The sequence below is a fragment of the Grammomys surdaster genome, unplaced genomic scaffold (assembly GCF_004785775.1).
Source record: "Grammomys surdaster isolate TR1022 unplaced genomic scaffold, NIH_TR_1.0 125852, whole genome shotgun sequence".
NCBI classification, from domain to species: domain Eukaryota; kingdom Metazoa; phylum Chordata; class Mammalia; order Rodentia; family Muridae; genus Grammomys; species Grammomys surdaster.
The window spans coordinates 1,876,529-1,899,742 of NW_021620678.1; the positions used below are offsets into that span (position 1 = coordinate 1,876,529).

Sequence of the window (23,214 nt, forward strand, 5' to 3'; positions counted from 1 at the left end):
CCAGAAGGAGGCTTTAGGTAAAGGGACGGAGCTCGTAGATAGCCAGTCGGCCAAGGTCATACAGCAGGTTAAGGAAGAAGCCAGTACTCGAGTCCCAGGGTGCCTAGCTCTGAAGGCCATATCATGTGTATTTACTATAGAAGAAAGACTCAAGGTCCCAGGGTTCACTTAAGAAGAAAGAGTTGGGCCTGAGAAGATGGTTCAATAGGTAAAATGCTTACCTTGCAAGCACAAGAACATGAGTTCGAGCCCCAGGGCCTGCGTTTAAAAGTCAAGTGTAGTTGTGTGTGCCTGTGATCACAATACAGGGGAACTGGAGAGAGGCAGATCCTCGGGCTCGCTGGTCATGCAGCCTACCTGACAAGTGTGCTTTGGCCCAGTGAGAGGCTCTCTCATAAGATGAGGTTCAGGGAAGAAAGGGAAGAGGAGGAAGAAGAAAAACTTGAGGAAACAACTAGAAATAAACCAAAATGCCTGCATGCCAACTGGACTGGCAGTTGGCCAAAGGAACAGAGGCAAACAAAATAAAATGTTAAGGGCCACCTTAAGCCCTGTGTTGTGGTTCAAAACTCCCACATTAGAAATGACCTACCGTCACTGGCTTCCTGTCTAACACACCTGCATCTTTAGAGTATTTTAGCTCTCGAACAGCCAGCAGCAATGTATAACACAATTACCAAATGCTAGCAGCAGAGAAAGTAATTGGATCATCCTATTCCACCCAACCTTGCTCAGGCCACATCCTGAATACTAAGCTCAAGTCCAGTGACATATTCTGGAGCTGGAGGAGGACAGAGATGAGGCCTTTGGACCTTGACCAGGAGATTAAGGACAGGTGATGAAGGACTCTGGAACAGTCACATTTAGGAACAAGAATCTGGGATTAATGGTGGTCTTTTTTTCTTCTTTGAGCAATGTTTGGGATGAGGAGAGACATTTTTGTTCAATGTAACAGACTTGCCAAGCGGTTCTCGTACACTTTACAACCAGGCCGCTTCCCTTGTACTCTCCGAGGGAAAAACAATTGCTTTGTGAACTGATTCCAACTTGGTAAGCCTTGGAGGCCTTCCTTGATCAAAACTGCCAAGAAAAATGAAAGAGAGACCAGCTGGCTGTGGTGCTTACCTGTAACCTCGACACTGGGGAGATAGAGGCAGAGAATCGGGAGTTTGAAGCCAGCCTTGACTATGTATCCAATATGAGGGCCTGTAATGGAGATGAGAGAGAGAGGGTGAGGGGGAGGGGGAGAGGGAGGGGAAGGGGAGAGAGAGCTCCATATTCTATAAGGCAAATTCAGGTATGGGTTTCTTTAACCAAACTCATTCAAGGAAGGCCTACATTTTCCGAAAACGAAAAAGTTCTAATTATTTACTTGACCAGTAAAATTCAAAATAGTATCCCTCTGACTGAATTTTTGATTGTCTTGTTTTCTGATTTTTTTTTTGAGACAGAGACTCACTATGTATTCCAAATCAGTAACAAATTTGTGATTCTTCTGCTTCAGCCTCCAAAGTGTTGAGGATTACAAGCCTGTACCACCACTGTGCCCAGTTAATATCACCCCTTTGATTAGCAGCTTCTGGTGCTTTTAAAGGGATGACTTGCTCTATGAAGCTGTCAGCACCTCTAGATTTTCAGGGATAGACTTATGGACTGAAGGCAGGTGAGTGACTGTCTGAGTTAATGTTCACTTTTGCAAGACTAGAAACCAGTGAGCTGAAAAATGGCCAGCGTTCCGATGATAAACGGGGATTTGATGACACAAGGAAAAATGACAAAAAGATTAAGGTAGCTGTGATCACGGAGTCTTCTGGGCTACACATTTGTGTGTTGGTCAAATAAGAGCGACGAGAACCTCAGGCACAGATAGGGAGGGAAGAAAGAGGAGACAACAGGAGTGTGTTTGTTATGTGTACGAGCAATGTGACAGCCCCAGAGACCACAGAGCAAAAAGATGGAAGGTTTTCAAACACATGATAAATACAACCAACTTTCAGAGCCCAGATCAATAAAAACAAACCTGAAATGGGCAGAAGGGAAGAGGAGGAGCATGAAGGCCCCATAAAATCCTAGTGATGTATTTGAAGGGGGACCGTGATGAGAATAGGAAATAGGAAAGAGGAAAAAGACCGGCTTCTGTAGAAATCTGTCCGACTGTCCCTTTCTTACCCTTTACTTTCATCTACCTCAGCCTCTCCCTGTGCCCTTCTGACAGGGTTCACAAACTGCTTTCTGAGTCAGGGAGGTATTTGTAATGCTTCATTTCCATTCGGGCTTGCCGGCAGCATGGTGTGTCTGTAGACACTTGCTGTGGCTCTAGGAAACCAGAAGGATAAGAGTAGTCAGCCAGAGGTGCATCAGCCTTTCTCCCACTTCTATTGTGGCCTTAAAGCACAGGATTGCTGGGTCAGAAGCCAGCTTGAGCCCAGTGGGGCTGTCGGGGACCTCTCTAGATCCAGTGAGATCTTGGCATTTTGATGCTGTTGTTTCGAGGTTTTCATGGTGTTGTTTTAATAAAACAACAGGAGAAATTTAAAACGTACATTCTAAATATAGCCATGGTAAGTGACTACTGTTTAAAGGAGAAAGTGAACTTGAAAACCCTTGAATGTGTTGCAGGGGGTGGGTGGGAGAGAGGGGAGGGGGAGAAAGCGGAGGGAGGAGGAAGGGGGGCGGGGAACTGCAGTTTGTGTGAAGTGACACGGCTCCCATTTCTAAAATTGCCTTTGAGCCCACGATTGCCCACTCTGAGGTCAGCCAGTTTATTGCAGTCATTGCCTCTTTGACCAAGAAGTAATGGGCTTGAATTTCCATGGTATGTGGGAATAGCTGCTGTCAATTTCTTAGCTGACAGCCAGCCACCCAGGAAGGTTCAGCAGGCCTAAGCTAGTTAGCAATTATCCTGACCTGGTGGGAGGAAGGCCCATGATTTTGCTAGTACCAATGGAGGCCAAGAAACCAAGCAGAGAGAGCACAGAGCTTTAGGAACCATCAGACACACACTCTAATATCTTGCTTCCTTCTCCCATGTCTAGTTACTAACAACAATAATAAATGTTGAGCTGGGGATGTAGCCCAATGGTAGAGAGCTTGCCTGGCATGCCTGTGAAGCAGTAGGTTCAATTCCCAGTTTTGCCCCTCCCCCACAATTACAATCAGTGCCCACTGGTAAAACCCTTGGCACACCCTAGACCACAGCATGCAATGGCAGCTTGGTCTTGGCCAGCTCTTGTCTCTAGGCGTTGGTGAAATTTGGGTGGTATGTTCCCTCCCCGGCTGCCCCCAGCTTCCTGTTCTAAGCCAGCGACACCATGATCTCGCCCTGGGTGTTTGGGCAGAGTGTAGAAGCCAAATCGGTTTTCTCCTTTCCTCTTGGCTAGTCAACCTTCTCCTCCTACCTAGTGAGTGGTCTCCATCCCACGCCACGGCTGTATCTCTCTGGCTAACACCACAGCCAGGGCTCATGGCCAGGAGAAAGAAGTTAGCACCTGCCCAGGGGAAGCGAGGGGAAATGGAGGCTTCAAACAAGAAAAAAAGGAGCATATGTTTGGTGGATTTACACTTTTAAAAGCAGTTTTGACATTTGTTTTTCTCTACAAGAAATGTTGGTAGAATACTCCAATGCCAAAACGCTTTGGGGAAAAGACACTATGCAGGCAAATGCCAGGGCTGAACGGAGCTTTCTACACTTGAGTTCCCTGGAAGGTGGCGGAGTAAGGATGTCATCTGAATCCTCAGAGGGGAAACTGAGGCACAGAGAACTAAGATTCCTCGGCCACCAAGTAAGCAACAGGGGTTTAAAGGCAGGTCTGTCTGACTCCACCCCACCCCCCGACACCCCATCCTCTGTGAGTTCCCCTTCTTCGGAGGCAGCGTCACCTGACAGTTTGACAGGGGTGGGAGCTGTCTGAGTTTAATAGAACATGTGTGTTAGAGTGAAGGAAAAAAGAAAAGGGTATTTTTCTTCGATAAAGTTTGGGGGTGAACGAGACAGTATGTGATAAGCATTTTTTTTTAAAAAAAAATAGTTGATTATATAAGCCAGATGGAGGGGATTACAGAGAGGGCGTGTGATGAGAGCTAAGGATGAAACTGGGGTATGGGCAGAGGGGAGGGGACCTGCCTGGGGACAGTGTCCTCACATCTCTTCCTTTCCACTTCCTCTCTTCCCACTCCTTCCTACAAAACCAAAAAAAAAAAAAAAAAAAATCTTGTGAAGGAAAAAAAGAGAGCTAATTTTAAAAAGAGAAATGCAGAAGCCCAGAGAGGAACGCCATAATCACGGTGACAGGACCTGCAGAGCAGTGGCTTGATTGAATAAGGATATCGGGGATATAATGGGCTCTCCCTGTGTGTATGTTTGTCTGTACATCTGAAAAACATCTTGCTTATTTGCTCCCCACAACCTGAACACCAAGTGCCTTTGAACCCACAGAGAAGCTTCCCATTTGGGAATTAGAAAAGCATAAGAGAGATGACAGATTCCAGGTTGGCAAAGGTCTACAGGATAGGCCCGTAATAGGTAGTAGTGCAATGTAAGGTAAAGCCTAGAATGGCCTGCTCCCCTCCCCTCCCCCCGCATGTCATGGTGATGATGGACAGAGCCCCAGGCTTCTCCAGATGAGGAGAAAAAAGTATCATCTTTCCTGCCTGCCCACTCAGCACCTTGCTGCCAAACCAGCTGCCCCTTTGTCGCCTGTCATTAGAGACAGCTCTGTTGGTGGCTTCCTGCAGAAGAGAAGCAGCAAGAAGATGAACTGTTATTCGGGGAACACACCTGCGCACAGGACAGAAATGGATGGGAGTTGGGGGTGGGGCCCGGAGGCTTCTATTCATAAGCCACTTCCTCTGGGTCTCCAAGACTGGCACCAGCAGCTTGGGGCTGATGAATTATTGTTCTCAGGCAAGCTACAGAGGGCCCCCTTGAGTTCCATGTGTTCACCCCTGCCAGTCGTGATGGGGGAATTTGTGCTTTCCTGGGGCATAGGAGTGAGAAAACAATGAAGGCAGGAGAAAAATAACAATGTCCTGTTTGCACAGAGTCACTTTATAGGGGACGAAAATCTCAGTGTTCTGGACAGAAGTGGTTTTGGTGGGATGTACTTTGTTAGTCTTGCTTTCTTCCGTGGCAGCAAAATCAGAAATGTGCATCTATTTTCTGGAGGGAGATCACTTGTCTCCACTGACAAGGTTGTTTATTCTCCTAAAATAGAATCCTAAACCAAAAAAGAAATGATGGAGTCTCTCACTTAAGTGGACCAGTATCTAGAGAAATCATTGGCTACAAACCAATGAAGAGGACTCTGAGGGCCACCCCTCGATGCAGGGCCACCTGCAGCCGTGATTTAGGACAAGAGAAGAGTACCAGGGATCCATCCTTACATGAACTGGTTATAGCTCCCCCAGTCTACTGTCCGCTCTACTCTCTGGCCTTACATTCAAATCTTTGAAGAAACAGAAGTGGGCTCTTGCTGGAAAGGGATTCACAGGTCGCTGTTTTAAAGGCTCAGAGGATGTGACGATTCAAGGCGACACAGTAAGGGAACACGTATGTCTTCTTAGACATTTGGCAAGCAGGTTAACACGTCTGTTAAGTGAGAGCCCAGAGTATAGAGAAGCCACGCCTCCTGCATCCCGCATGTTCTTTCAGGATAAATTGGTTTGTGCCTCTGGTAGAATATTTAAACAGAAACTGACAGGCAAGCTGAGAGGTCATTGTCCACCCAGTGATTACAGATTTTCAGGAGCCATTTGTCTATGCCTTTTTGTTCTCCCCTGCTAAGCTAAATGCCCACTAAGTCAGAAAGATCCCAGACACGCTAGGAACTGGAGAGATGGCTTAGTGGAGAAGGTGCTTGCAGTGAGGGCGAGAGTTTGAATCCCTGAGCCCACTTAAAAGCCAGTCAGGCATCATTGCTGCCTATAATCCTAAGAAGCAAGAGAAAGGTCCTCCCTGAGGCAGGCTTTCAGGCCCACAAGACCAAGACTAACTAGAATTGGTAAGCTCTAGGTTCAGCAAGAGACTCTCTGCCTCAACACATAGTGATTGAGAAAGACACCCAATTTTGCTTTTTAAACATCCACATGCATGTACACAAATGTACCTAAATATCTGTGAATGCAGGCACATGTATGAACCACACAGACACAAAAGAAAGAAAGAAAGAAAGAAAGAAAGAAAGAAAGAAAGAAAGAAAGAAAGAAAGAGAGAAAGAGAGAGAGAGAGAGAGAGAGAGAGAGAAAAGAAAGAAAGGAAGGAAGAAAAGGAGGTAGGGAGGAAGAAGGAAGGAAGGAAGGAAATGATATAATGTAGATTTTAACCCAAAATTATTAATATATAATCCAAAGCTCAGCAAAAGTCAGGCATGCTAGCATACACCTGGAATCCCAGCATTCTGGAGGCTGCAGCAGGAAGATTTTGCAAAGATGAAACCAGCTTGGGCTACAAAGTAAGATGCTGTTTCTGAAGGGCAGGAGAAAAAAAAAAAAAGGACAACCCTGAGATGAAAGGAACCATCTTTCCATGGTATTCAGAAGGAATTTAAACCCAGAAAATGTGTGGGAGAAGATGGTGTCTAATTCTCTTCCATCCAAGCAAGGCTGAGTTTCATAGGTGCTAGACTCTGAGACTGTTTATAAGCCTCACAACACACAAGGAACAACGGGGACAGTCACCAAACCTGCCTGGATAAAGATTATAAGGCCTCAGAGGGGAAGAAAGGGGAAAAAAATGTTACAAAGTACAAGCCACAGTTTAGGGTGCACCATTGCCCTCTGTTGGATTAAATAAGGCAGACTTCTTCAATCGGGTGTGTGCTTCACTGTCTGTGGCTGAGCTTGCTGGCACCTTGGAGTAGGAAATTAACTGTCCCTTGTAAACTTAGATACACAGGTCCCTTCCCCTGATGGAGTCAAATGCAACTCTAGTGGCAGGTTATTAATTATGCAACACACACTTATGGAACATCTACTAAGCATTGTCTGGGGATTGTGGGGACTCTAAGAATAACACACATGGCTACTACATATATACTGGTTAGTGTCTACACATGAAGGTCCTGTGGTTGTACTTTCATGGATGAGATAACACAACCCAAAGGAAGCAAGCAGCCTATTGCAGATTCCAATTCACGTCTATTGATTCCTTTTTTTGGGGGGAGGGGTTGGATTTCTAATCCTTATTCCATTCACAATAATCTCTCCCTTTAAGAAGTCTACTGCTAAGCCCATTGTGGTAGCACTTGCCTATAAGCTCAGCAGAGCTGGAGAAGCAGGAGTTCAAGGTCACCTTTGTCTACCTAGCCAGTTTGAGACCATCCTAGGATACGTGAGACCTTATATGAAACACAAGAAGAAATGAATGCCTGTGTTCACAAATAAAATATGATGGGAACACAACTATACCCATTCATCTGTCACCTGTGGCTGACCTAGAGGCCACAACAGAACAGAACACAGACCATACCACCCTCAAAGGTACTGACTACAAGCCCTTTCCAGAAAAAGCTTCCTGACCCCCGCTCTACACTCCAAGGTAGAACGTTCTGTCTCTATGAGTAGTTTTATAAAGCACTTCCAGAGCTGATAGCCAGGTAATGTTTACTTGGCCCCCAGTGTGGGGAAGCTAGAGGTGACACACAGGTGTGTTCTTTTCAAGATTTAATGCCTACAAGCTCAGACTTTTAAATGGATCAATTAAAAGGTAGTTATTTGCATAACAAAGTTTCCTTTTCATTTCGTAAGGGCTTCACCGCAGGGCTCCTTTGTAGATCGGAGTCTCTATAATACATGCTAATACAATTCCACTTACAAATACTCTATTCAGAACAACTTTCCAAGAACCTTCCTATTGTATACAGTGGGACTTAACCCACCTCCCCCACCCCAAGCAGCATAAGGTTTCCTACTTCTGAACAGTAGTTGAGCTGACCTTCGACTGTCTCCAAGAGGGGCTTCACCTGTTTGCACCAAGTCTTATTTGTATAATCCCAGCCATTAGAGGGCTGAGGCAGGAGCATTACTTGAACGTAGGTGTTCCAGGCCAGTTTGAACAACATAGCAATACTTCAGGTGACCTTATCTCAGCATAAGGACAACAGGACAGCATAAAGGCTAGACCTTCCAAGTGTCTGTATCATGAAGCATTCAGGGTATAATTTCGCCCTTAATAGGTGACAGGTACAGACGACTACAGAAAACAAATCAATAAAAACCAATCAATATTTACTGAATTTTTCTAGCTCTTCTTTGCACCCAAACCCCAAAGTTCAAATATGGTAAGTTCTTCACTGTTCCCTTCATATCCTACATAAATAAACTAATAACAGTTACATTTGTGGCTAATGTTCTGATAAATGTGTGGTCAGCAGTATTCATAAAAGCCATCTCCATGTGTGTGTCTCTGTGTGTCTCTCTGTCTCTGTCTCTGTGTGTCTCTGTGTCTCTGTCTCTGTCTCTCTCTCTCACTCTCTCTTCTCTTCTCTCATTGCAAGATATTCTGCTGTCTGAATTACAGCCCAAACTGGGGCACGCATTCAAATTAGAGCTGTCCCCAGCAAAATAGGAAGTGGTCTGGCTGATTCAATTTAGGACCCGGCTTCCTCTTTTGTTGGGTCCTGAGCCTGAGTCTCACTTAGCTATGTGCCGTTATGCAATTGCCCCTTTTAAGAGAGACATAAAATGGAAGCCTTGGCTATTCATAGCCAACTTAGGAGGAGCTGAAATTGTTCGAGAAGTTTCTTGCCTGGTACCATCTTGATGAAAACTAGTTCTTCAAACAAATCTATTTAATGTGGTTTCTAAATGGAGTTATGTTAAAGAATTGCCTTGTGCCTTTTGTTTGCATCTTGTGGTGATGAGGTTTTAAAGGTAGATAAGCATTCCTTGTATGTCACTTGAATATTTTCCAGGGTGATTTTTTTCCCCCTAGTAAAAGCAGCTTACAAGGAAATTCAAGGGCAGAGATGATCAGCCCAGGCTTTCCTGTGTGGTGTCACCCTGCCGGGAGGCTGATCTGTGTCTCAGGGCTGCTAATGGATAGTGCGTGAGCAGGCAGCAAAGGGCCGGCGGGGAGGCAGGCTGGCATTAGAGCCCCACAAATGGCATCGTCTGTAGGGTATGGCTTGGGGGAAGGCTACTGGAGGCGGCTGGCTGCCCCTGGAGGCTGCAGCTTCTCTTGCTGTGTGGCAGGTGGCATTTCAGCCATGTCTAAAGCCAGTCCCTGGCAGGGAACCTGCATTGAATACATCTGTGAGGATGGAGATCTCTGGAAAGGGGTCTCTCTCTTCGTCTCTCCCAGAGGTCAGGAGCACTGAAATTACAGAGAACAGCATGAAGACACTTTTGAATCCAGGCTACATTCTCCCCGCCTCCTTTCCTGACTTCTTCCCTCATTCGTTTAACCATTCCTACCCATTCTTGAAATCTAGTCATCTCTATATAAAAAGAGAAATTTGTTTCCCAGCTGTAAAATGCAGCGGTGACAGGTGCAGACTATTACAGAAAATAAATAAATAAAAACCAATCAATATTTACTGAATAAACTATATTGATAGTTCAATTTCCCTCTTCCCTAGTGGTCCTTGTTAAACTTTTCCAAATCAACACTAATGAATATACAAGAATCAAGACCTAAAGGCCCATGCCTTTCAACAGCCAAACTGAAGGTGACATATTACTGTTCTCTTCTCCACAAGGGACATGGGAGGGCGTGCGGAGCCCTGTGACCCCAACCAAAGCACCCTCCTCCACCACCTTGAATAGTTCCCTCCCATAAAACAGCAGCCAAACAGACTTCATCTCACAAACGGAAATGGGAGTGGATCTCAGGAAGAGAAGGCTTGTTTAATTGGATTTTCAGAGCCAGGATTAATATTACAAGCTGGGGAGCTGTGTGATATGTCTATACCTCTGGCTCTGCCACACTGCCAACCTTCCCTGAGGGAAGACAGAAAAGTGACACTATTCAGTAGCAATTTTACTTCTGTCTGGGCCTTCTCACCCAAGTGATTTACAGCTGTCGGGAGCCAAGCGCTCAGGCTCGGTCTTCCCAAGCTCAAGGTCACACCTAGAGCAGGCTTTTCTCCTCTGTGCTCCATGTGACTTTTAAATACATTTAGCATTTGCCTCCCCTTGTTCTCACCTCACTTATTAAGGTAAATTTGTGTGGAAATGGGATCACGGTTTTCAGGACCGTTCACCCGACACCTGATCTCTTGAGGTGACCAAGTGTCTACTGTGGATACCATGATGGTGACCCACAGGAGTCACGTCCCCCTGCAAACCAGAGGCAAGGCTTTAATTAGGAAAGGTTCCAGAGCGGTAACATAATGGGGTGAATCCATTCAGCAAAAGCATTTAGCCTCAAGGAAGAAGGGCAGAGTATTCCTCCCTGCTCAGTGGGTCAACCAACAGGTTAGTTTGCCTCAGATGGACATATCTTGAAGAAGGTGTACAAAAAGGAATGTATCTGTTTTGCCACTGTGTGGAACTAGGTTATGACTCGGGGGAGAGACAAAGAGTCAACCAACGATGGCATTTTATTTGGCTCCTGGGTGATGCTTCACTGGCTGTCTGCCTTTGGAGATGGGTAATGGTCACCCCACAAATCGTTTTTTGGGGAAACAGAGCAGATGCAAGAAGTCAGCATCCTGAGACCCTCGATTGCACACTGCTTTCACCCTGAGTCGGTCAGCTCTCATCCCCCAAAAGCTCCCTGCTGCACCCTGCCACCTACTGCTACCTTCCTGATCTTGCTGAAAGGGATAGGAGTTCCTGAGGAAACTATCTGCATCCCCAGTTTCCTGATTGCTGAGAGCCCACTAGGTCTGAGGGTTACCTTATTAACTCACCCAAAGGGCTGGAGAATTAGTGAAATTTTGTAAAACCTAAGTGTTGAACCATAACTTTCCAGACGCTACCCTGACAGTAAGCTGTTTTAACAGAGGATCAGAGGATGTGACAGTCCTGCTGATTAAGTGCCACAGTCAGGGAGAACAGTTTACAGGAGATGGCCAACATTGTCTTCTTTTCTGCTCCAGGCTGCCTCAGCTGGGGAGAGATTTATTCCATAAAATTAGGACTGTCATTATTATCTTGATACAGGACGCCATGTAGCCCAGGCTGGCCTCCCAACTCACTATGTAGCTAAGGGTGACCTTGAACTTCTCATCCTCTGGCTTCTACCTCCTGAGCGCTGGGATTACAGGGGCCTGCTGCCATGCTGGTGTGTGTGATGCCAGGTATTGAATTCCTCGTGCATGCTAGACAAGTATTCTATCAATAGGACTACCTCTTCAGCCCATAAAATTATTTTAAAACATAAATACTCTCCAGCTGTATTCCGTGCAATATTCGCAACTATTCTTTAACTCCATTTCACAACTTGATCCACTGAATATTAAGATTCCCATTCTAAAGATGAGGAAACTGAGATTCTCAAAGGCTTAATTACTTGGCTGACATCATACAGCCATTTACACACTCACACAAACATATGTGCATACACACATACATACACATACACATGCACACACACATACCCACACCACTTCTACTCAGTTCTTTCTGTGGCATTCCCAACAGCTCCTTGAATTCGAACTTATTTCATATTTAGTAAAGTATATAGGTAGACACAGTGATCAGGGCACGGGGGGTCACTGTGAGACAGGTTAATTCAATTTAGAACTATCGAAATTGGAATTTCTGAAATGTACTTGGGCTGCATCATAATGTTACAATAAGCTATCGGGCCAACTATGTTTCCCAGCTCAAAAACCAAAATGCTTCCTATTGTCAAACTGGGCAGAAGGATGCTGAGTTCCCCATTGGCCAATACTGTCTAATTCTCTTAAATGATTCAGATGTAGAAGGGAAAATGGCATCTGTCTAATTAACACTGCCTGGTTAAATATAGCTGCAGAGGGACAGCCCCAGGACAGTGTTTACTGAGCAGTCTTTTCTAGCCCCCCTGGGCCTCAAGTTCCAGTTGATAGCAAGCCTTCTGTCCTTATCAGTGACAAACAGAGATGGCCCCAGAAGCAGTGACAGGCCAGGGGCTGGGGTGGGGGTGGGGGTAAGGGAGTTGGAGGGAGAGGGGCTGGGCTGTCATTGGCTATATTTCCTACTTCTGGTATCTACAGAATGATTTTGGGAACCAGGTCTGGAAGGCTGCAGTGGCTCTTGTTGCAAACATGAGCTCTGGCCTTGCTCGGCCTTCTCGACTGCCCGAGCCTAGCTCTCCAGCCTGCAGACATCCACTGGGCCACCCTCCTGCCCACTGCTGAGCCTGCCAGGCTTCGCCATCTGCTCTGCAGCCTGTCCCTGGTGGAAAAGCACAATGACCACATTGTTTCTCTTCCAGCTTCTCGTCAAGACATGGAAGCTATTGCCAAGTTTGATTTCATGGCCTCGGGTGAGGACGAACTGAGCTTTCACACTGGAGATATTCTGAAGGTAGGTAATGTGGTGTCCCCAGGGGAGCAGTGAGGGGCTGAGGTTCCCTGAGCCTGGCCACCAAGGCCACCTAACAACCTATGCCTCTATGGCTGAAAAAGTGTGCAGACTTCTTTTTATTTTTATTTTTTCAAAACCAGATGTGGGCACATGCCCATGATCCTAGCACTCAGGAGGTAGAGGCAGGAGGATCAGGAGTTCCAGGCCAACCTTGGCTACTTAGTGAGTTTGAGGTCAGTCTGGGTTACATGAGACCCTATCTCAAAATAAAATGAGAGGGGGTGGGGGCCAAAGTTTATTAATAGGGTGATATGCTGACCATCCATGTGTAGAAAAATATTGTAGCTTTTAGCCAGTACTAAGCCTTTATCCCATTAGTACTGCCTGGAAGACATACGGAGGAACAGGCCTTTGCCACAGGGAGGACACAAGTGTTCCACCCCTCATCACAATAGCTCCTCAGTTGTGTGTGTGTGTGTGTGTGTTTGCACATGCACGTGTGTACGCAGATGTACATGCATGTGCATATGTGTACACATGTATATGCATGCTCAGGTACATGTGTGCACATGAGTGTAGAGTCCAGAAGTTTATATCAGGTGTCTTCTGTTAGCTCACAGGCTCCTCCCAGGGACCTAGCAACAGCTAATGTCACCTACTGTCATTATCTGCTGGCTACCACTAGGTATGCCAAGTGTCCGCCGTTTATAAAAGGACTGCCCACCACCCCAGCTCAATTTCTGTTCTTGGTATTCTCTCTCCCCCTTTCTCTCCCTATCTGCCCTCCACCCCACCCAGCCCCCCACTCTCATGACCCATTTGCTGCCTCTACTCCTTCCCCGGGGTCTTCACTACAAGCCCCCTTTATATCAGATCTGTTGCACAGCGTAATTACTCAGGGGCACACCTTGGCACGATTGCCACATTATAGTTCATAGCATCTTCCACCTTTGTTTTCCACCTTTAATATTTTGAAGCAGGATCTCTTACTGAACCTGGAGCTCACTGATTTGACTTAGGCAGGCTGACCGGTGAGCTCCAGTGATACCCAGTCTCTACCTCACCTGTGCTGGGATCATAGACATATGCCTCCACACCCAGAGATCTGAATTCAAGACCTTGTGCTTGCGTGGTAGGCTATTTACTGCCTGAACCCTCTCCCAGTCACAGAGGAGCCATCCTTAAAGACGCCATGCTTTGAGCACACCCTAGTGCACTTCCATAAAAAGAGAAGTCCCTCCAAATCGTTTTTTCTGGGCACCTATGTGCTAGGCACTAGGTTGGGTGACAGAAATTCAGAGTTGGCATAAGTCACCCTCCTTCCCGCCTCTGGCATAAAGTGGGCAGCACACGCCTCTCACGGGCCGTCATAGATGTTCTCAGCTCAGTCCTCAGAAGCACAGGTGGGGAACATGGGATCTCACCTTGTAGGGTGGCAAGTCAGGAAACAGCAGACTCAAAGAAATGCAAGGTCAGGCTTCAAATGAAAAAGGTGCAAGTGGAGGTAGCCAGGGAGAGGCAGCAGACCCGAGGGGGCTCAGCGGAGGCCATGAATACCCAGCCACTAAGAGGCTCCTTAAAACTTGTTTCTGGGCCCCGCTTGGGTTGTAGTGGCCACTTGCAGAGCCAAAGTGGCCTTGGACTTCTTCCACATTCCAGGTGTCCATCTACATACTCCAAAAGTTAGCCCTCGTGATTTACAAAGGAATATACAAGCCTGTCCACAGGATATTCAGGAGTATGTGGCACAGTGTACACCTTGTCTGACCTCAGGGCACCCTCCAAGGGCATGCCTCAGCTCTTGTCCTCAGTTGTCCAGGTGGTCCCCTCACAGGTCTGAGTCACCAAGGCCACTGTTGCATCTTGCCACAGAGAATTGTGGGCTATACAAAGGCCCTTGTTGGGGTGTCATCAGAGGGCAACCTGGAAAGTGTCCACAGAGCACATGCACGTAAAGAAGAATTTCATTTGTCATTTAAAACACACACACACACACACACACAGAGAGAGAGAGAGAGAGAGAGAGAGAGAGAGAGAGAGAGAGAGAGAGAGAAAGAGAGGGAGAGAGAAACTTTCTAACTGGTTTCAGCTTGAAAGATCTTATGCTGTGGTTGACCCCATAGTGTCCCAAGTTTGAAGTTTTATAAGGTCAAATAAGTTAGGCTACCAGTTGAGGAAAATGTGGCCTTTGTATCTTTGGATCCTTACTGAGGTCACAGGGACACTTGTCCTGTGATGGTTTAAGTCTCTCCTCCCTCCTCTGTGGGGCACTGTGACCATTCAGATACCAACATACAGAAGCACCTACTGCTCAGCCTAGCTCCCACCCCAATGTTCATCACACACCTAAAGCCTTGCTTAAGCTCCCTGTTATCTTCTGTTATCCAGAAGAGTGAAAGGAAAAACAAGCAAACGAGCATTCCCTCAGCTCTGTTCCCCAGGCTGGCTCCTTATTGGTTTCCTGTCCCTTTTGCTCAAAAGGAAGCAGTTCTCTGTGCTGGGTGCCTTCCTCTTCCCCTCTTGGCTCCATGGCCCTTTGAAGCCTGCCTTTTATTTTGTGTCCTGGTTTGTTTCCTGTTGCCGTGATGAACGTGCCTAAACTTGGAGAGGAGATGATTTTGTTTGATTTACACTTGCGCATCAAAATCCATCACTGAGGGAAGTCAGGACAGAAACTCAAGGCAGGAACTTGGAAGCAGGAACTGAAACAGAGACCATGGAGGAACGCTGCTTGCAGATTCTTGGCTTACTCAGCTACCTTTGTTATACAACCTACCTGCCTAGGGATGGTACTGCCCACAGTGGGCTGGAACCTTCCACATCAATCATTAATCAAGAAAATGTCTCACAGACTTGCCAATGGGCCAGTCTGATTTCAGTTTACAATCCCTCTTCCTAGATGACTCTAGCTTCGGTCAAGTTAACAAAAACTACCCAGCATGTGGTACAACCTCCTTCATGTGACTTGAATGTTCTACCAAGTCAACCTATTTGCCTTCCTGCTCTCTTGGCCTCTCAGATGACTGGCTGACAGCCCCTTGATTGAAGTTGTTGCCTCTTGTCTCTTCCTCCTTCAGTCATTCCACACACTGGTTCCAGAAGGACTTTTCTAGAAGACAAATCAGAGACTCTATTGGCAGTCTCTCTCTAGGGCTTTCCCCTAACTTAAAGGCACTCCTGTCTTGTTCTCTCTCCCCTCTCTTCCCCTCCCTCTCCTCCCCTCCCTCTCCTCCCCTCTCCTCTCTTCTCCTCCCCCTCCTTCTCCTACAGGTCTTGTTCCTGTCCTCTCTCTAATCTGATATATTCATTTCCCCAAAGCTCTGTCCCTAGGCCTTCTGATCTTGGTCTGAACCACCTCACCCTCTTCTCTGACTGTGTGCTACAGATCCCTTACTCTGTATCTTGCTCCCTCACTAACTTCTGCCTTGAACCCCAAAACCAGTTGTCTACTGGATGTTCCCTCCTACCACCAGGCTCACACGACCCCCTAGACCCACCTAACATCCCACCTCCATCCAAGTCACTGCCCTGTCTGTAATCAAAGTACCATCAAAGTTCAGTTGCTACACACCTCTCTTGTCAAATCCTGGTGGTCAGGACTGCCACCAGCTGAGTTTCTATTGCAAGCTAGGGCTGCCACAAGGGATACATGTACTATTGTGGCATCTCTGCAAACGTAGACGGTTGGGAGTACTTCCTCCACTTCATAAATGTGAAAAAGAGGCCAAAGAATTAAACAACCTGTCAAAATCATACAGGTAGACAGTGACTGAGCCAGGGCCTGCATGGAGCTCTCTGTTCCCTATGCACTATCTCTGTTCTAAATGTCCCCTGAGGGAAGAGCTTCTCCATTAGAAAAAAGAAAAAGTTCGAAGCTGGAACATAGGAACACAGGCTTTGTAACCATGTGAATATGGATTCAATTCCCAGCCTATGAGCTATGTAGCCTGAGCTTAGGCACCGGCCGGTGCGAGCACCAGTGTTTGCTTCTGTGAAAGGATGACCTACCCTGCAGAGTCTAGGAAAGGAATTAAAGGCAATGGCTTTGGTCCAAAACAGATACTGAGCAAGCAGTGGCCATATTATCACGAGTACATGCCTTCCTGCTCTCCTGGACTCTCAGGTAACTGGCCAATGGTCATCTGAAGTCCTTGTCTCTTGTCTCTTCCTCCTCAATCTATCTACACACTGCTGCCAGAAGGACTCTTCCCAAAGACAAAGAAGATCAGATCATTTCCTTCCTCAAAAGCACTCCGTGGTTCCCATTACCAACTTGTTGAAATCTAACCCACTATCCAGTCTCATCACCCCCTCAGGCAGGCCCATGTGTGCACACATACACACAGCACACAGCTCTGAGGACACTGTCCCTGCCTCCTCCCATGGTATACATCATCCTATCTCAGCCCTACCCTACCCCTTTCTCCAAGTGTCCTTTTGAATTTGACCATCTTTCCAGAGACCCCTTTCCTGATCCTCTCCCTTCCTTGCTACCCCTGTCCCAAGCAAAACTAACCCCTCTTTGTATCTGTTTCCCAGCACCTCACGTACTTACAATATTGCCTCAGATGAGATGGACTTCCAGGATCATCTCTCACTACCACAATTCCCTACCGCACGTGATCTTTTTTATAATAATTATATATATATATATATATATATATATATATATATATATATATATATATATGACACACCAGAAGAGGGCATCTGATCCCATTACAGATGGTCGTGAGCCACAATGTGGTTGCTGAAAATTGAACTCAGGACTTCTGGTAGAGCACTCAGTGCTCTTAACCACTGAGCCATCTCTCCAGCCCCCACTGCATATGATCTTTATTGCCCCTTTACCTGTTGGCTACCCCACTGCAAAGTTTTGTAGGGATGAGGGTTTCACATACTTCAGCATCTCTAGGAGCAGAAAGTTGCTTCTCATCAATGTTAGGTGAATGAATGAATGAATGAATGAATGAGAAACTCCCTAAGGGCAGAGAGACTCCAATTCAGCACTTTGCCTTCCCAGCATCTCCACAAGCCACATCCCCAAACAGGGATCCAGTACTTATGTCTTAACCTGGGGAACAGCATCTATGTGGCCACCTAAAGTCCCATCAGCAAGCCATCTCTGCCCACCTTTTCCAGTTCTGCCTGCTGCAGCCATAGTGGTTAAAGAGTAAACCACTGAGAGCTGGCACCAGGGCTCTCATGTCTGAACGGTGGCCATTAGTGATCATGTCAGTCATCGCCAGCCTGAGAAAACATGCCCAGGGACCGCTGCAGACCATTTCAAGGACAGCTCTTGAGTGCCCTAGAAAGTCACTTGGAAGTGCTCAGGTTGATTGGCCTTCATCTCCAACGATTAAGCAGACTTTTTCATTAGAGAAGCACAAGCACGTGTTTGGCTAGCTTACCAGCTACTCTCTCCTGCTCCTTCTCTGCCTTCCCAGCTAAAACAGCAGGTGCTTACTAGATGCTGATCTGCACAGGATGACAGACAAGATGGTGGATGAGGAACCTCTGCCAAGTGGCTTGCTCCTTGTTCTTCAGGGAAATAAACAGTTGGAAAGGACACTGGGGATCACACTTTTCGTGTTCATACCTGTAGCTACACAGGGAACCGATCTACATTGGAATCTGCCTGCAGCTTTGGAAAACAGCTTTTGACCCAGTTTGTTCCTACCTGTTTCTATAATGTGTCCAAGTCGACCCCGTTTCTCCCTGCTAAGAGAGGCCTAAAAGCACCGACTTAATCCCACACAATTAACTTCCTCGATGCCTTGGCTTTCCACTGTGCCTCTAAGAGCTGTACTTCCATCCAATTTTACATTTTCTTCCCAGCTGTACTTTTGGCCTTTCTGTTCCCACATCTAGCTTATTCTCAGGCCATGTAACCCAGAAAATTATTCTCTTAGGGAACATTTTAAGAAAGACGACATAGCAATTTAAGTGCAGAACTTCGTGTGTCTGGGCTGTACTCCTTGCCCAGGCTTACATGAGGGGTATAAAAAGAGGGGAACTGAATCAACAGAGAGATGAGAACAGGAAGCTTTGGGGCTCAGGACCCACAATGGCAGGAGGAAGCCACCACCCCTCAAAAGAAAAAAAACACTTCTTTGTAGAAAATGAGAGATTAAAAAACAAAAACCAAACCTCTATATACCATAAAATGCCTGTAAATTCACCTCTCTGGAAACACAACCTCAGGCAGAGCAGCCCCAGGTGGTAGAGACAAATGGCTGGTGGTCCTGGACAATCTTTAGTTTCCAGAGGAGGTGGATGAGTGCTGGCCATGATTACATGGATTGTGGCTGATTTCCGGTCAGAGAGCAAGCTATAGAGTGTGATTCAGACTGTGATAAGCCAATTTACAAACCGTGTCTTCCCCCCTCACCTCTGCTCCACTAGGATTTGACGTTGGTTACCCTGGCCAACCCCCACCTCCCCCAGGGTCAACGGTGACAGGAGAAACTAATTCCAAAGCTGTCAATTCCGGAGCAGCGCATGGAGGGGACCTTTCTTGTGCTTTTTAAGTGGAGACAAGATGCCGTTGCTGAGTTTCCTTGCCTTCCCTTGACCTAGTTTGTGCCTCCCCGCCCCCTCACTCCCCTCAGCACACACAGACCCACACCCGTCCTCAGCGAAGCTGAGAGACACATTTGATGTTAGAAAGTTTCTGTTCTCAGCAATTCTCAAGCTCAAATGTGGGACATGCTTTTACTGCTTCAGAAACGAATGATCACAGCCTAAACATTCATGAACAACGCTTGCAAGAGTTACAAACCCTTCCTGCCCATTAGAACTGGAGTCCTCCCTCATAAAGATACAGTATTAAACATATATGTGTGTGTATAAATATATATATGTATGTATGTGTATATGTGTATGTATATACATACACATGAATGTTTGCCAGCTTGGTGACCCAGGGATTTAATCCCAGCACTTGGGAGGCAGACAGACAAGTTCTGAGTTTGAGGCCAGCCTGGTCTACAGAGCAAGTTCCAGGGCAGCCAGGGCTACATAGAGAAACCCAGTCTCGAAGAGAAAAAAAAAAAAGATACACATACATATTCCTGTGCCAGAGCTGATCTGTCCTCACCTGAGCTCTGTAAGGCTCCAGTGAGCTGCTGCTATATTTCAGATGGCTAATTGATTTGTCCTGTGTCACACAGCTAGTGACAGAGCTCAAGCTAGAAACCAGGTTTTCCTGTCACAAACCTGATGGCACTTTTCTTCCACCTCGGCAGTGACATTAGAGGCAATGCCAGGCATAACGGTGCCACAGTTTTAATCTCAGCATTCAGGAGGCAAAGGCAAGCCAGTCTCTATGAGTTTGAGGCCAGCCTAGTCTACATAGTGAGTTCCAGGGCAGCCAGGGCTACAGAGTGAGGCCCTATCTCAAGAGAAAAATAAAAAAGTAGGACCTAGGCCTAGGGGTGAAGCTCAGCTAGCAGAGAGCTCACCCGGGTATGCAGGGAGCCCTGGAGACTTTTCTCAACACAGCATAAAACAGATATGGTGGTGTTTGCCTATAATCTCAGGACTCAGAAGATGGAGGCAGGAAGATCAGAAATTCAAGACTACTCTCAGCTGCTTAAGGATTTGGTGGCTATATGAAACCCTGTGGGAGGAAGGAAGAGGAGGAAAGAAGGAAGGAGGAAAGAAGAAAGAAGGGAAGGAAGGAAGGAAGGAAGGAAGGAAGGAAGGAAGGAAGGAAGGAGAGAGGGAAGGAGGGCGGGAGAGATGGGTTCCTCCAGCATTAGCTTTTGATGTGGAAGAGAGAAATCCAAGAGACTCAGGACTTCCACTCCTACCCCTTCTGGGTGCGTCTTGGAAACCCCAGTCACCAGCCCCCAGCTCTCCTACATCCAACACGTACATCCACGGCACCCACCGCTCACTGAGTGTTTCTTCTCGGTTGAAGGAATGCAGCCGGAATTCACCCGCTACAGGCTGAAGCCCACGGCTCCCTCCTGCTCTTGCCCCTCTCTATTTCAGTAAAGACATCACCACCCACTCAGTCTCCCAAGCTAGAAACCCAAACTTTTCCCAGAATCCCCTTCTCCCTCAGCTATCCTAAATGGTTACAAAACCCTGCCCGCTTTTCCTTCCTCGAATCCTCTGAAATAGGTCTTTGCCTCTTCTTAGCTCAGACCCACTGTCCCTTCCTCAGTGGGCTCCGCCCATCTCCCTCTGTTCTTCCCCTGGTTTTACCCCACCCCCATCAGACCCCACTGTCCCTTCCCCAGTGGGCTCCGCCCATCTCCCTCTCTTCTTCCCCTGGTTTTACCCCACCCCCAGCTCCTCTTTAAAGCGCCTCCTTAACTCTCATTCTTACTGTTATTTCCTGGCTTAAAAATCTTTTTAATCAATACGAAGATAAAGATCCAGAATTTTCAACCATGGGCTGCAAGGCCCGGCACTTCTAACCTTCCCCAGCTAATAAAGCCCAGCTAGAGCGAAGATACCAAACTCCAAGAATGTACCTCAGACCCAGTTCTTGGGTCATCACAATTGGCCCAACTAGCTCATCACATTGCCTGGGGAGGTCTCCAGGCTATCTTTCCCATCTACCCCCTGCTCTTCCTTCTTCTACCCTAGCTTCTCCACCCTTGAAAACATTTTCAGCCACAAGAAAGGGAAACAATGGCTTGAGCTGTAGCAAAGAGTTGATATCCCTCCTCCAACCCTGAAAAGGGGGGCGCGCTGAGGGGCGGAGGGGAGGGGGAAGGAGGAGGGGGGCCGTTGGAAAGGGACTCCAGAGGCTTGGTGGCACCATCAAAGGTTTCCGGGTCTCTAATGCTGCCACCCTTGGGTAGAGTCACTGCTCTAGTCTAAGACCACATAGTTTAGAAACTTTCCAAGTGGTGATGGCAAATACTTTCAAGGGTGTCCCGTTTGTTTCTAAAATCAGTGAAGATATGTACAGCCACGTCCGCTGAGTAAGTGAATGACCAAGGCAGGCGACCACATGTGGGTATCAGTCATGGAGGGCCCTATAGTAAGGAGACAGAAGAACTCTTGGTTTTGTTTTCGATCTGAGGCTAAGTTTATAAAGGGCACGGCAAGCGTCTCTGTAGAGAGCACTCCCCTCCCCTCAAGTTCTCACTCTGCTGACCTGGAGCTCACTACTACATAGCTCAGGCTTGCCTCCAACTGACAGAAATCCTCCGGCCTCACCTTCCTGAGTGTTGAGATGACAGGCATGAGGCATCATACCTGAACTGGCATCCCAAGTATCCAGAATTCCATTTCCACCATTTTCAAAAATTCAAAACGGGACTATGAAGCGTTACAGTTTAGAAAGCTGGTCTCACTTAGACATCTACTTGTTGTTGTTGTTGTTGTTTGTTTTTTGTTGTTTTTTGTTTGTTTGTTTTTCGAGACAGGGTTTCTCCGTATAGCCCTGACTGTCCTGGAACTCACTCTGTAGACCAGGCTGGCCTCGAACTCAGAAATCCGCCTGTCTCTGCCTCCCAAGTGCTGGGATTAAAGGCATGCACCACCACTGCCTGGCGACATCTAAGTTTTAATCTTCTTATTTAAAAATAATTTTTTTGGTCAGACATGGTTTTTATACCTCTATAACCCCAGTACTTGGAAGGTAGAAGCAGGAAGATCAAGAGTTCAAAGCCATCCTTCATAGTGAATTCCAGGTCAGCTCGGGCTATGTATGGACTTCTCTCAAAGAAGTTAACAAATGAATTAACGCACTGGTGGCTGATAAGACAGCTCAATAGGTAACGTTTATCCCTAGGACTCACAAAGCAGAAGGAGAGGATTACCAGAAGTTGTCCTCTGACCTCCATAAACACGCTCTGGTGCACTTGTGCATATGGACAGACGGACAGACGAAAGCACACACATAAAGACGTGTGAAGAACCCTAAACTTATGAGAAGGGATTCAGGGCAGTCTCTGGGTGCCAGGTCTGAGCTCTGGTGGGGTGACATGAGTGGGTGGCACAAGTGGAGAGAAATAATGGTGTAAAGAGAAGCCAAATTCTAGAGAAGTAAGCCATGGCATTCCCTCCTTCCCACTAAGCCCCGGGCTGATGTCCCATCCAGGTCCTTGGGCTTATTCTCCTCTGGGCTCTGCAGCCTCTTCCTGCTGCCCTGAGTCCTCTCATCAGAATCCTTTGTTCTTTCCCATCTAGATACTAAGCAACCAGGAGGAGTGGCTCAAGGCGGAGCTCGGAAGCCAAGAAGGATATGTGCCTAAGAATTTTATAGATATCGAGTTTCCTGAGTAAGTATTTCCAGCCTGCCAAGATGGGTCTACCCACACACGCTCCCCTTACTTTTTCAGTCGTCACTAAAATTATCTATGCATACCCAAGGAACTGTCAGAAATGGCTGCCTCTGGAGATCTCCCTCCCCAGCCTCCAGAACCCCACAGCGGAAGGCCAGGGTGGGAGGAAGATTTATTTGCATGGCATCTCATTCCTTTCTGAAGTTTACACCATGTGCATGAATCACCTAATACACACACACACACACACACACACACACACACACACACACACACACGGGCGGGGAGAGGGGAAGCTTGTTAAAATCACGTATAATGAATGCAGTTGTAGGATCTCCAAGAATCCCAAAGGGGGCGCTGTTGGACATAACTCGTCAAAAGCCATCCCGGCAAAGTTCTTGACTGCCTAATGTGGCCTTCCACCCTAAGCAGGGATCCCAAACTGTATGGCTCCCTCACCCCAGTCCGGGGTGGTGGGGCCAGTAGGGGATTCCCTCCAGAAAGAGGAAGT

General features: G+C 47.0%; 1 protein-coding gene across 1 annotated transcript in view; it reads left to right on the forward strand.

Moving 5' to 3' along the window:
* The window catches only part of Grap2 (GRB2 related adaptor protein 2), a 76,209-nt gene that overhangs the window by 38,851 nt on the left and 14,144 nt on the right, over nucleotides 1-23,214 (forward strand). Inside the window, exons 2-3 of the mRNA XM_028789846.1 lie at nucleotides 12,362-12,453; nucleotides 22,609-22,700. Coding sequence (XP_028645679.1) covers nucleotides 12,376-12,453; nucleotides 22,609-22,700 — 170 coding nt within the window. The 5' untranslated portion in view covers nucleotides 12,362-12,375. The remainder of the gene's footprint in view (nucleotides 1-12,361; nucleotides 12,454-22,608; nucleotides 22,701-23,214) is intronic.